The 14,802-nt window shown below is 41.6% G+C and overlaps 1 protein-coding gene across 9 annotated transcripts in view; it reads left to right on the top strand.

Annotated features, from left to right (window-relative positions):
- Positions 1 to 14,802, top strand: part of ARHGAP12 (Rho GTPase activating protein 12) — a 94,757-nt gene that overhangs the window by 25,774 nt on the left and 54,181 nt on the right. For all 9 annotated transcript variants that reach the window (XM_068146215.1, XM_068146219.1, XM_068146216.1 and 6 more), the window contains one exon: positions 884 to 1,638. In XM_068146215.1, coding sequence (XP_068002316.1) covers positions 970 to 1,638 — 669 coding nt within the window. In that variant the 5' untranslated portion in view covers positions 884 to 969. The remainder of the gene's footprint in view (positions 1 to 883; positions 1,639 to 14,802) is intronic.

Here is a 14,802-nt window from a genome sequence, read left to right as displayed (position 1 = left end):
GACACTGGAACAGGTTGCCCAGGGAGGTTGTGGATGTTCCCTCCCTGAAGGTGTTGGCCAGGTTGGATGAAGCCTTAAGCAAGCTGGGCTAGTGGTAGGAGGTAGAAGTTGGAACTAGATGATCTTTAAGGTCCCTTCCAACCTAAACCATTCTATGAATCTATGAACTAGACAGAGGTAACATGAGCTGCAGCCTCAGATAGCCTGGGTCACGTAGCTTGCTGGTCATTTCCTTCTCCAGTTAGGTGGAGATTAAGAGGCTCTGTAGGACATAGAGCATGAACAGACCACAGATTGCCAGCCCATGCTGAACTTGATGGCAGGGGTATAGCAGTGTAAGAATGCTTAAGGGATCTTGTAAGGAATTGTGAACATGCTGAAGAGACTTTTGAAATGAAAGAGGAATGAAAATAAGCAAATGACAACCTTTTGAATATTTTGATTAAAATCAGTGTAGTAACACAGTTCCAAGAGATTGACTCAAACTAGCTCGACCCCCCTCCCCCCCCGATGATCAATCAACATTGTTTAGTAATGGAAACAGCAGGCTTAATGAGTCACTTGATAGCAGGAGGCATGTGTGAATAGGAGAGTTAAATTGGTGACTAAGTTGTTCTTTCTGTTGTATTACTGAGAATGGTATTTGAAAATCTTAAATTCTTCGGATACCTAGATGCTAGGATTCTGGTGTTTGCTCTCTCCACACAAAACAACTTGCTTACCTGCTGTTCTATGCAAATAGATGTTTTCAAGTGGAGCTCTGCAGTTGCTAGTAACAATTAATTAGATTGAGTTTGACATGAATTGAACAGGCAGCTCTTTTTGAAGTTATTTGCCTCTGAAGCAATTACTTTATTATTACATTTTTTTTTCCCCCTTACAGTGCTGATTATTAACAGGAAAATAACACTTCAGAAACAGAATGTGGCTTACCTTTTGCCTGAACAGGTGAAGTCTTTTCAAACAGAAATGGCTGATAAAGGCGGGAAGATCCTTCCGGGACAGTTGTACATCGAAGTGGAGTACGACTACGAGTACGAGGCCAAGGACAAGAAAATTGTGATTAAACAAGGGGAAAAATATATCTTAGTGAAAAAGACTAATGATGATTGGTGGCAAGTCAAAAGAGATGAGAATTCCAAACCCTTCTACGTGCCAGCACAGTATGTGAAGGAAATACCGCGCAAAGCGCTGATGCCACCTGTTAAGCAGGCGAGCGTGCTGCCAAATAACCCTTTGAAGCTGACACACGGATTACAGAGATCAACAGAAAATGTGAATAAGTCACCAGAACTTTCTAGTTTTGGAAAATCTTCTCCAGTTCAAGTGTCTTGCTTAGTTCGAGATGCCAATCAAAATCTGGGACCGAGCAGTAGCCCTGGTCAAACTCTTGGTTTGGGTCTGGACCTTACCCAAAACAATGGAAAACTTAACAGTGAGTTGCAATCTCCCAAGGTTTCTAATCAGTATAGAACCATCTCCATGGGCCATTTCCCATGCCCAGAATTCTTGGAAATAGAGAAGACCAGTTTTTTGCATGAACAATCATGTGATTCAGCAGGAGAAGGCTCAGAAAAAATTCACCAAGATTCAGAGTCTGGAGATGAACTGAGTAGTAGCTCCACAGAACAAGTGCAGGTAAGCTAAAAAATGGTCCCTGGAGATTTGTGTGGTTTTCCTTTCATTTCCTTATTGCCACAATTGCTTGCTGCTGTTTTGAGATTTATTCCTAATAAATTCAGATTGTTTGAGTAAAAATGCCTTATCTCAGCATGAACTGGTTATTGAAGTCTCAACAATTGATGTGTATAGCTCCACTCCTTGCAAAAGCAGCTTGCTTTGGGGATTAATTCCATTTGTGTTATCCTGTGATTGAATGTTGCAGAAGTGCTTTTGTTCTATATGAAGGTTTTGTGTTGACACTGCATTTGGGTTGCATTTTCTTCCACAGGAAGGGAGCCTACCACAGTAACTCCTCACTTCTTGGCTTGTGGAAATAATGGTGCTAGTTACTGTCAGCTTTCCCAAAGTATGTGCATAGATAGTGTAAGAGCTGTAAATTGATGTATCAGTGGGCTCAATAGTTTAAAAGCAGCACACTTAAGATATATATGGAGTTTAATTTCTGGCCTGATTACTTTATTTGTAGACTCTTGTTGTAATGAGGCAGCCTTGCCAATTCTGCTTCTCATAACTTTCCTCTGCGTTAAAAACTCAAAACATGTGAGTTTAATTAGTATGGAAGAATCTCAGGAATGATGTACTCCCACTTCAGGCTAAAACTGGTCATTGATGGCCTTTTTACTTAGTAAAGTGGTTTCTCTCACTCAATTTCTTGTTATTTATTTATTTTCCCAACAGGCCTCCCCCACCCCCACCCAAAGATTAGCACTGACTTAGATAATCAGGTCACTTCTGGTACAGAGTAACCATGTTAATTAGTCTATTTTAATCCAGGTTTTTCTTGAACCATGTGTGTGTGTGCACAGACATAATTATGTATGTGTGTATATAGAGATGATACTCCCTGCCTTTACCTTTTTGTAGGGAGATGTTAAATTATTGCACAATTCTAAGGTCAAAAGCTCCTTTGTCTTGAACTGTCTGACTCTGTAATGTGAATATATCATTGCTTGGGTACAAAGTGATCATTACAGTAAATCCCACTTGCTGCCATGTATTCAGAGTACCAAAGGAACTCACTTGAGGGTGGTATTCAAATAAGAGTTTAGAAATAAGAGGTAAAACTTTTTCAGAGAGCTGTGAATCAGGACTTTGCTAATAAGACACAATTAAGGCCAAGCTGCTTGGTTAACGAGTGAGTGTGAGTCTGGAACTGTAGAACTTGTGTGTATATCTATTTATTGAAATACTCAGATTTGGTAGGTGTTCAATATCCTCCTCTACTCTTGGACTCTTGAACTTCAGAGTTTCTCTAGTTATGGGACTTCATGTCTCTAATACTGAATAAGTAGGATTAGTGAATGGAATTTATTTTTCAGTAGTTTCTCACTCAGGCAGTGTGAAGGTCGATCAATTTTCTTGCACTTCCTTTACAGCAGTGTCCTTGTGCACTGTAGTTGAGATGAGCCACTGAGAAGATGGAAGGGTGAAATAATGATTAGGTGCTTATTTTAGAAGCCTGTGTAGTGGCTAGTCTACTGCCATGGTAATCAATTGCCACACAAATTATGCAAATGGTAGGAAATGCTTAGAAAGTATATCCTGCTTTAGATAGTTCACTATGCTAAGGTTATATCCTATGTGAAGACAGTTCCTCCTACTGTGAGCTAGGAGGCTTTCCTCCCCCTCTACTCTGCCTGGGTGAGACCACATCTGGGATACTGTGTCCAGTTTTGGGCTCCTCAATTTAGGAGGGACAGGGATCTGCTGGAAAGAGTCCAGTGGAGAGCTGCGAGGGTGATTGTGGAACTTAAACATCTCTCCTGTGAAGAAAGACTGAGAGACCTGGGGATGTTTAGTCTGGAGAAGAGAAGGCTGAGAGAGGATCTTATCAATGTCTATAAATATGAGGGGTGAGTGTCAAGAGGAAGGTGCCAGGCTCTTTTTGATGATGCCTAGTGATATTTCAAGGGACAACAGGTACAAGCTAGAACACAGGAGGTTCTGCCTCAGCATGGGGAGATACTTCTTTGCAGTGAGGATGGCAGAGCCTTGGAGCAAGCTGCCCAGAGAGGTTGTGGAGTCTCCTCCTCTGGAGACTTACCAGAACCTGCATGGATGAGTTCCTGTGTGACCTGCCTTAGGTGATCTTGCTCTGGCAAGGGGCTTGGACTCGATCTCTAGAGGTCCTTTCCAACCCCTAACATTTTGGGATGACTATAGCTAGATGTGTTTTCTTCTCTGAAGTAGATGAAATTAAGGTTATGTGGGTTCCTTTTGTCAGACAACAAGAAATACACAGCCCACTGCTCAGTTCCCACTGGGCTTTGTGACTGTTTGTGCTGTAGCACTCAGTATTTTCACCTTACCCCCCAAATAGGTTGTAGTGTTGAGTCAAGTTTAAGTTTGGATCTGAGCAGGTCAGCTGTGTGCATATTGGTAGTCTATACTGGGCTGGGGAAGATCTGAGGATGGGAATTTTCACAGTGCTTAAGAAATGACAAACCCTAGAAATGCCACACTTGGGCTGTGGAAAAAGGAGGGCAGTGTCTGAGTGGTGTTGCTGAAGAGCCTGCTGTTGTCAGGGTCCTGGGTGACAGGAAGGCAAATGCTCACCGTGCCTTGAAGTTGTCTTATTTTAAAACTGTGAAGTAACCTAATCTGGTTGTGCACAGTCACAAGCTCTTTAAGCACAATGAAAATGTTTGACATTTAGTAGCCATGGGGATTAAAGCCGCAGCAGCGGCAGCAGCAGCAGCACTGCTGTCAGTGTTAGCTCGGGCTGGGTGCTCAGGGTGCCAGCCTTCTCGCTGGAACAGCCTCCCGGGTTTTTGTGGAATGCTTTCAATAATGAGCGTTGTTTAGTAGAAATCAGCTGTGCAGAAATTAATGGCTCAGAAAGCTGTTTTTATTGCTCTTTAGTCTGTAGTGAGAACAGCAAGTTCCCAGCTTTTACGCACAAACAGGATTTTGCTTCACGAGGCCGACTGTGGTTCTCCCTCCCCTGCCTGCTGTGGAGTCCAGTTTTATGCAGTCTGCATTATAATAAACTCTAAGCTACAGGTGTTTTCTCTTGAGCCTGGAAGATTAGAAGCTAGACTGACCTTAATAATACCTTTGTGCAGGTGCTTTTTCTGGGGGAGGGTTGGGGTGATTGCCCACCTTTCACTGTTATTTCAGTATCCCGAGTACAAATGTATGGGATGCAGAGGAAAGCTTCTGTTATGAGATTCTTGAAAGAGATGGTTGCCTTATTCTCTGTAGGTTATTCTCCTCTTTCCCAGTAATGAAGTGCAGGTTCTGCAGCTGTACAGTGTCAGGCTCGCTGCTGTGGAAAAACTGGAAGAGCTAGAGTCTTCAAAGTGCTTCACAAAGGAAGGATTTCTTTAGTATTATATGAAATGAAGGGGATAGAGAGGTGACAGTGTGAGCAGGAGAATTTGCTAATGAAGATGTAAGCAAATGAGTGGTCGAGAGAAAAGATTATAATTGGGTAATGAATATTCTAGACCTGCTACACAAAGAAATTCCAACTATTGAGTGCAGCTCTGGTGCATAAGGCATTGTAAGAATTAGATGTTAGTTCATGGATTTGAACTGTAGGAAGGCTGCAGCTAATTAGAGGAAGTAGGGCTTGAATGGAAACAAGCTTCAATTTAATCAGATTTAAATCTCGTGTGGAGACTATAACTGCAGGCAGAATTGGAATTGAAAGAAATGGTTCAGGACTGCACAGCTGGGCATAAGAGTCTCTGACAGGGTGGTGGTGCTTAAAACTGGGAGAATCAATGAAATTCAATAACAGTTTAGGAAAATGGTGTCTGTGTCCTCATCCCACAGGAAGGGCAGAAAATAATACTCAGAAAGACCAGGGAAAAGTTGAACAGGAAAATTCTGTAGCAGAAATATACTTGAAAGGAGGAGATGGGAGGTCCCAGCAGTATGCAGGACAGCCCTGAGTAAAAAAAAAAGTGATGTGTTCAGACCTGTCTAAAGAGGAAAGAAAAGCTGATGCAAAAAAGGAAGACATTTAGCAGCGGAGCTCTGGGCAGTGTTTGCAGGTGAAAGCTACTAACAAGTTTTGAGAGAGAAGGCGTGCAGACAGGCTAAGAGTTGGGTAGGTTCAGAGATCATTGTCAAGAGTGGTTAGATGTTATCTTTGAGGGTGATACTTTGCAATAGAATCATGGCAGACAGAAATGAAAAGCTTACTTTTAGCAATGCTAATGCATAACCTACGTGAAAGAATGTTTCTGATCAGCATTGCCTCCTCTTCTGTCATAGGAGACATAGAATGTATGTAGGAGTAAAACACATGCACTGCCTTAATGCTGCTTTTCATGCTTATTAAAAGTTACTTTTAGTAGCAGGTTGGTTTTAATCATTATAAATATAGGCAGTGACCTATTTGCAAAGATTGTTCTGTCTTTCATCCTCTTTTACTAATTGACTATTGCATAAACTGAAGCACTAAAGGGGATTATCACCAGGATGACTCTTTTACTTTAATTCTGTGGAGTCAAGATCTAGCAAAGAGATCTTCCTGTCTTACCTTTGCAGTTTCTGTGGGGTTGCTGTAAATTTTGTAATTGAGAAAACTTCCCCCCCCCACCCGGTGTTTTCTGTAGAAGATGTGAGAGTATGTCTTAGCATTCTTGGTTTTGTCACTTAGTTGAAAGACTGGTGGCAGTTCATCAGTGTTGGGCTGCCTTATTGGTCTAGCATTAAATCTTCAACTCTGGTCTAGCATGTGTTCCAACATGAAATCTTTGATTCTGGGGCCCAGAACTTATTCTCTTCTATTATAAGAAACTTTGTGTTACTTTTTGGTTTCATTCATTTGCCCAGGGAATTAATAACTTGATGGTACGAAGGAAGCACACAGTATGTAACCAAACTCTAACCAAACTGAGCATGTTTACACATTCAGGGCATGTATAATCTAATATTTCAACTTACATTTCTGAGCACCATCCATTTAATGCCTCAACCCCTTAAAACCATCATTTGGAATGATGCTAAATGTTGAAATATGCCCATTATGAATGAGGTGATGAATAACTTTCAATAAGGAACCCAAAGCTTTATGATGTAAGGAATTTTATACATTTAAAAAAAAAATTGCATAATTCCAGTAATTGCTGCTAGAACTTTGTAAACAGCTTGAATTTTTTCCTAGCTTATGTCAGTAACTGAATGTTTTCTGTGCAGGACCTTTAAGGAATAGCTTTCCAGGCTTCTTTTTTTCCTACTCAGTGACAAAAGGCCAGTATCTGTCTATCTGGAACAGGTTGTCCAGGGAGTTGATAGAAGCCCCATCCCTGAAGCTTTTTAAGGCCAAGCTGGATGTGTCTCTGAGCAACCTGATCTAGTGTGAGGTGTCTCTGCCCATGGCAGAAGGGTTGGAACTGGAACAAGAGGACACAGTCTCAAGCTACACCAGGGGATGTTTAGACTGGATGTTAGGAAGAAATTCTTCATAGAGTGATTGTCCATTAGAATGGGCTGCCTGGGGAGGTGATGGAGTCACTGTCATTGGAGGTGTTTAGGAGGACACTTGATAGGGTGCTTGGTGCCATGGTTTAGTTGATTAGATGGTGTTAGATGATAGGCTGGATGTGATGATCTTGAAGTTCTCTTCCAACCTATCCTATCCTATCCTATCCTATCCTATCCTATCCTATCCTATCCTATCCTATCCTATCCTATCCTATCCTATCCTATCCTATCCTATCCTATCCTATCCTATCCTATCCTATCCTATCCTATCCTATCCTAATCTCATCTTTGAGGTTCCTTCCAACCAATTCTATGATTCTATCAAGTTTTCCTTTACAGTGTTGCTGTTTGTGATCAGCTTTAAGTGTTGCTAATATGTCAGTCAGCAGATAGCTGTCCCGCTCTGTCTCACTGAGTATTACTGCATTTAGGTGCCCCAGAATAAGGATGCACTATGTCCCACTAACACTGCCTACAGCCTGTATGCTCCTCTCAACTTCCCTGCTGCAAATCAAACTGACCTTAAAAAATCTCACAAAACAAACACAAGTTATCTGTGTGAGGCAACTGTTGGAAAATCATAACCTGGGAGATGAGTTGGTTGTAGCTGACTGGCTTGTACTAATAGCAGTGTCTGAATGCTCAGCTGGCTGAACAGCAGACCCACCTGGTACGTGCAGTTTGGTGGTGTGCTTTCAGAGTTGAAAAAAGGAACATCTAGAGCACTGTTAAAATTCTTCCAGTGCCAACAGTCTTCTGATTATTTTTTTTAACCCCTGTTTGTCCTAATTTCATGCATGAAGTGATAAAGTGGAACTTCCAAGACATCAACTTACATTAGCAAACCTCTGCCTTTCATCCCGGTAGAACGACTAACTGGCTCAAAAGATGCTGAAGCTGCAGTGCTTAAGGAATAATAGTCATAGTCTAGGATTAATTTATTTTTTTCCTTTTATTATTATTTTTTTTGTATTTTACCATCTAGAAAAATGTGATTCCTAATGTATAGTGTGAGGCTTGGTGCCTGTTGTCCAACCTGCCTTTCCTTTTGAGGTAGTCCAACATACCACCCTCAGCAGGGGTGATGGATGGCAGGACCTTTGGGGATGGTGGAACAAATGCTGAAAGAGAAAAGCTAGGAGAAGGACCGGGTGTTTTGTCTGACTGCTGGTTAAACTGAAAGCAGCTGGAGATACTGGGCACTTCCTTGTTCTCCACTGGCACTGCTTCTGTCGCTTTTATGTCCGGGAACCTCCAGACACAGAACAAACTTAAATTGCTTTGTCCTAAACAAAACCCCGTTCGAGAATATTAGATCCTATCTTGTTCTTGCACATAACTGAATAGAAACAACTGCATTTGATGTGTCTTTACCTAGTTACTGTCTAGGCAGTTGTTTAATGTTGCAGTGCCTGCCTGTGGAGTAAATGTGTTGTTGTTTTGTACAATTCTAAAGAAAGTATCATTTGTTTCACAGCACTGTGACAAAAGGATGGGGAACATATGACTGGGTAGAATAAAATGCAGAACTCTTCTTTTGCTTTTTCCTTTTTTTTCCCCCCCCTTTTTTTTAGGCAGCTCTCTCTAGAATGGTAGACATTTGTGCTTTAAAAAAAGGAAAGTCAAATCTATGCATATCGAGTCCCCAGACAGCTGATACTTCTCTGACGTGCCTTACCAGATAGGTTTGGTTTAAATAGGATGGAGAGAAACGGGTTTTGCTCTTATGTGGAGTCTGAACCCATGCTAAAGAACAGTGCTTTTGGGTAAAGCAGGCTTTCAGGATAGGACTATTTGAAGAGTTTTCAAAACACTTTTGTGATGGTGAGTAATTGGGCAATGTAGTTAGGGCTAATTTTAGGCAATTTTTAATTTAGACTATAGAATTCTATGATTCTATTTTAACGTGGTGTCTGAGCTAGTTCTTGGGAAAGGCAGTAACTTTTTAGTAGAATGTTTTATGGAAGTGCTAGGTTAAGGCAGAGGAGCCATTAAACAAGAAAAAGAGAATGTCAGGAGTAGGAAACAGAGCAAAACAAAAATGTAGAACTTAATTCCGTGGTATTTCTGTATTTTTAAATAGCATGCAGTTGCAGGTCTGCCTCTTCTTGATAAGAAGCCAATAGTGCTGAAAATAGCATAGAAGAGGTGAAAAGTGTGAGCAGAGATGTGGAACAGCTCCTGTGTGGAGGCTTTCCATAAACCTTACATGGTACTCGGTGTACATTTAGTGCTCCATATGGATGAGTCCTGAGTTTTAAGTTGGTATTGTAATTATTGATCCTGAAATAGCTGAGAGATTGTTGAGAAGTAAAGGACTTACATTTTGGGGGGGAGGGTTATTTTACTTCTCTTTCAACAGTTTTTATCTGCTTGCCCTCTCTTTTCTTTGAGGTCTCTTCCAGCCTTGGTGGTTCTGTGATTCTTTTCTTTTGTAAACTCCTGACAGAGATTTAGAGCTTGTGCACAATGATGCTCTGAGAACTGGCATAGATAGTTGGAGTCTGTGTTTTAATTAATTCTAATTCTCTGTCTGATAAAACATTTCATTCTAATTCTCTGTCTGATAAAACATTTAATTCTAATTCTCTGTCTGATAAAACATTTAAAACATCTTTGTAAATGAAAGCCAGAAGTCGAGGAACTGTCTGAATGAACCAAGCATATTGTTTATGTTGGGTTTTGATGCTACATTATCTAACTTAAACTCTGTTTGTAGTAAAATTCATGATTAGAACTTCTGGCTTAATCTGAAATTGCATATTGTCTTTTGAATTTAATTTCCCTGGTTTGAAGTGCTCCCTGTTTTTAACAGTTTGCCTGGGGCTTCCAGGCGATCTTTGGGTTATCTGGTTACATCAAGGAGCTTCCTTGTGCTCTCTTTAAGTGTAGTGCTGAAGCACAGAGTTTGATGTATGTTTTCTAGTGGTTGTTGCTGTCTTTCTCTTGCTTTCGTAGATTATCACCCAACTGAGTCATTTGCTGCTCTAGTCACCACCTAGTTCTACAAATATTTGTTGCCGGTACAGCTCTGCACCAGAGTGGTGTTGGCTTAGGCTGTATTGTAGTATTGTAAATGTATCAGTAGCCCATGCTTAGTCCTTATTTGTGATCAAGTGTACCAATAGTAGCCCATACTTAGTCCTTTATTGCAACTCAACAAGTCATAAATAGTTCAGTGTGAAATCTGGACTTGGAGGACACACTTGCCTTTTTCTTCCATGTCATCGATGTGAAGGGACTTCTACTACTATTGTGCTATGCCAGCAGGAGCAGGGAAGTCATTGTGCCCCTGTACTCTGCTTTAGTTAGGCCGCACCTTGAGTCCTGTGTCCAGTTCTGGGCCCCTCAGTTTAAGAAGGACATGGAAACACTTGAACGTGCCCAGAGAAGGGCAACAAGGCTGGGGAGAGGCCTTGAACACAAGCCCTATGAGGAGAGGCTGAGGGAGCTGGGATTGTTTAGCCTGGAGAAGAGGAGGCTCAGGGGTGACCTCATTGCCCTCTACAACTACCTGAAGGGTGGTTGCAGCCGGGAAGGGGTTGGTCTCTTCTCCCAGGCAACCAGCACCTGAACAAGGGGACACAGTCTCAAGCTGCGCCAGGGGAGGTTTAGACTCGAGGTGAGGAGAAAGTTCTTCACCGAGCGAGTCGTCATTGGAATGTGCTGCCCAGGGAGGTGGTTGAGTCGCCATCCCTGGAGGTGTTCAAGAGAGGATTGGACGTGGTGCTTGGTGCCATGGTCTGGTCATGGGGTCTGTGTTGATAGGTTAGACTTGATGATCCTCGAGGTCTCTTCCAACCTTAGTTATACTGTGATACTGTGAAATACAACATACTATGTGTGATAAAACTCCAAAATACTCAAACTTTCTGGATCTCAACTAATTGTTCAGCCTGCCTCATCATGTTGGATAGACATTTCTTTACTAGACAGCTTGATGGATTGCTAGGATTTTGTTGAGGAGTGCTTCATGCTACAACAGGTACCTTATACCACGTTGCACATAGCCACTGTTTGTTATTTAAGTCTTTTAGAAGAAGGTTTATCCTGTGGTAAAGTGTTGAAACACTAAATACGAGGTCCTTGAGTGGCTTTGATTTGACTGCTTTTCCTGTTGAAGTTGAATAAAGTTGCTTTCTCCCCTGTTGCTGCCAATGATCTGTCAACATGTCAATTCCTGGTTATCTGCAGCCATCTCTGAGAGCTAATAGATGGCTGTCATGCATAACTGCATTGTGCTTTAGAGCTATTTATGGGTGTAGGTATATACATCTATATAATTATACAAATCAAATATATAAAGATATAAACATTTCAGGGGCTGCTGTTCTGTTTCTTGGTAACACTTGGATTTGCATCTCATATCATGCAACTACCAGCCTTAAACTCCTTCACAAAATTTTGGAGATGTACTCATCAATATTGCCTTTTAAAATCTTTCAAGTAAGTCTGTGTCCTGTCTGTGTCTCTGCCCTCTCTACCAGGTGCTGCACTCTAAATTCTAATGGGCACCTTTGTGCTGCTGTAAGGCCTTGTCCTTCTCATACCATAATGTGTGTTGCTCCCTAATGCTCACAACCTCAGGCTATGCTAGAGGATTTCCTTGCTTCCTCCCAGGCGTGCAATTCATAGCTGGGCCCTGTGGCTGCCCTGCTTTAAGCAGGGAGCTGGGGATGAGCTCTTGGAGAAGAGGCAGTGGCCAACTGTCATCCAGCATTGTCTTTCCCACCCTTTGCTCATCGCTCATTCACTTGCTGAGCTCAGCCACTCGTGCCTGTGCCCATGGCAGATCCTAATCGATTGTGTTCATGTGACTGCCTGAGGAAAGAGGATGTTTAGGGTGAGGGAAGTAAAACTGCAGAAATAGATTTTGTTGTTGTTCCATGATCTTCTAACTAAGAGAGACCTCTCTCAGTTTCTTCTCTTCCCAAGTTTGAGAGCATTTGTTCCTATAAGCTGTGATGCAGCAAGGTGTAAATTTTCCTTTGAGTTGTGCTTTCCAGGTAGCTGTGCATGTCAAAGTGGTATTACATCCTTCTGTGCTGTTTCTGAGGTCATAAGTTGCTATTGCGACCCTCTGCAGAGCTTGTGCTCAAAATATTATACATGTATACTTTTTTTTTTGGGTAGAAACTCAGGAAAACCTAAATCCCAAGTTTTTCACTAAAATCTGTCTCTGGCCTCTTTTATTTACTTGCTTTATAAAGCTCTAAAGCCTCAGCAGATTTTGTCCAAACTCACTGTGTGATGATGCCCCATGCAGCCTTTGTGAGGGCTGTGATGGTCATGACTGCTTTCTAGCTGCTGTGTGGCTTTGACACACTGCTTATTGAATAAAGCATGGACCTTGGTGGGTAAGAAGACATTAGACTGATAGTTTCTTTCTTTGCAGTTGATTTTTTGGGGCAAGTTTTTCACTCCAGTTTGAAGGGCTGTATTTAAATGCTGTTTCCATAGGCAGTCTTTGAAATTTCCTATGTTTATCTTGCTCTCACTTCATCCTCTCCCAGTGGCTCCTGACTGCCTGTCCAGAAACTGCTGCTTTGCTTCGCTGTGTGTGATGTTAAACTGTGATTTGAGCACTGAGGACGAGGCTTTGTTGCTGTCTTTGGTATGTCTGGATCTGGGCTTGAGTGCAGCCTCAGAATTGTGGTAAAGTAAGAAAGATTCCACAGATACTAAATCTGTTTATATCTTCTTAACTATCATCTTAAACCCCAACTTTGTTAATATCTAATTTTTTTGATGAGATGGTAGTGGCAGACAGATTTTAACATCTGTTTTAATGTTGAATCACAAAACTCAGTGCCCGAAGTACACTTATTTACTCCGGATGCTGAATTGCAGCAATAGCTGTTCTTAAAAGTGAAAAAAAAAAATCTTGCTAGTGTAAGGAAAATAAAGGAGAAGAAAGAGTGCAGAAATGCATGCCTGGGTGTTTCGTGCTTTCTGCCCTGAAACTGGGTGCCAGTGAACTGTCTGCAAGGAGAGAGAAACAAGCTAAGAAACACAGTCACAGAACAAATCTGTCTATTTTTAGTTGCTCTAGGGGGGGAAGATGCAACCTGGTTGAGATTCCCATGAGAATTTTATGGCTTTGCTTAGTTCTGCTGTGCACAGTATGTGTAGCCTATTGCTGAGCAGTTCTGAGATTGAGATGGTCTTTGAGAGTACAGTTGTGTGCTTGCCTTAAACGTTTTAAAACACCTTCAGAAGTCACATTAAAAAGATTCTCAGTTCTTTGAAGTGAGGCACAGTGGGTTAGAGGTATTTCTAAAAGTATTCCTCCTACCATTCAGGACATTTTGGCAAAAAAGGAATCATGAAGTTAAAATGGGAGTGGCTGCAGCCTATTCTAGCTCAGTTAAAAGTTGAGAATTAAACAATATCTTAGAAGCATCATGGCATAATTACTTACAGGTTTGGGATTTTTGTGTGTGGTCTTAAACAGCTACTAAAGGAAATATTCCTACTCTGCTCAAATTCTGAAATAGCTCTGACATGGATGTGCCAGCTACTAACACTTTGTTCAGCCTGGTGTGTCCTTTAAGGCAGGATTTTAAACTGCAGCCTTGAATTAAAACTGTTGTGCATGTGTCTTGTCTGACATGAGACTTCACTTTCTAATTTATCCTTCATCGCCAGAAAAAGAAGTTATGCATAATGTAGATGTTCTTTGCCTTAAGTCATTAAAATAGGAGCTTGAGGGGCTTCAAACAGCCCTACACAACTGCCAAGTTTTGGCTGTGCTGAAGCATGTGTTACGAAATTGGAAGGACTTCTGTCTTGTTCCTATCTCAATCCCCTCTCATATGAATGATGGATTCGAATATATGTGAGATTCTTATGGTTTATTGTCCTGGGCTAACACAGCCCACTCTCACAAGCCCAAAAATCTTCCCATGCAGATAGGAGGGAAAGTAACACAAAAGAACCCACCTCTGGGTTTTACTGGAAATGATCCAATGCACAATTACCTCAGCCTGTTTGCAGAAAAGTGCAGCAAAATGCAGAAGCAGCAGCAGAAGCTAGTGCTAAAAATGGTCTGTCACCCTGTAAAGCATGCAGAAGCCCACCCAGTGGAAAAGCCCAACAGCCCCCAAACTGGAAGCAGCAACTGGCTCAGGAAGCCTCTGAACTACGAGCCCCATGATACTTGTCTCTAGCCAGCACTTTTGTTTTGAAGCTGGCATGACTGCAGCACTGGTGCTGAATATCAGCAGCAGATGTGACTCAACCCATGACATTTGTTCAGAAACCTTAACATGCAAACTGAGCAGCCAAGTAGGTACAGTGGAGATGACAATACGTAAACAGACAGTTTCTGGTCCTCTTGAGCCCAACTTATAATGGGAATTTAGTTTTAAAATGCTTTTCCAGTGGATCATCTGTGAACTTCATTTCTGTAAGTGCCAAAATCAGAGAGCTTTTAAGCACAAAGCTCATCTAAAGTATTGGAAACGTGAGAAATGTATTTATTTTAATGCCAAATGTGTTTGTTTTTTCCCTCTTCTACTTTTGCCTTTAAGATTTCTTTGCTTTAAGCAGGTTGGTGAAATCTCCCATCCTAAGGTATTGGGAGACAGTAAGGATGCTGAAGAAATCCAGTATCCTAAACTATCAAAGACTCCTTTGAGAATTAAATTGCAATCTGTACTCCGAGTTGTTGTACAGTGA

This window comes from Melanerpes formicivorus, unplaced genomic scaffold (assembly GCF_026170545.1).
Source record: "Melanerpes formicivorus ecotype bairdi unplaced genomic scaffold, bMelFor1.0.p_v2 SCAF_13, whole genome shotgun sequence".
Taxonomy (NCBI): Eukaryota; Metazoa; Chordata; class Aves; order Piciformes; family Picidae; genus Melanerpes; species Melanerpes formicivorus.
This window is presented reverse-complemented; position numbering and strand designations above follow the sequence as displayed.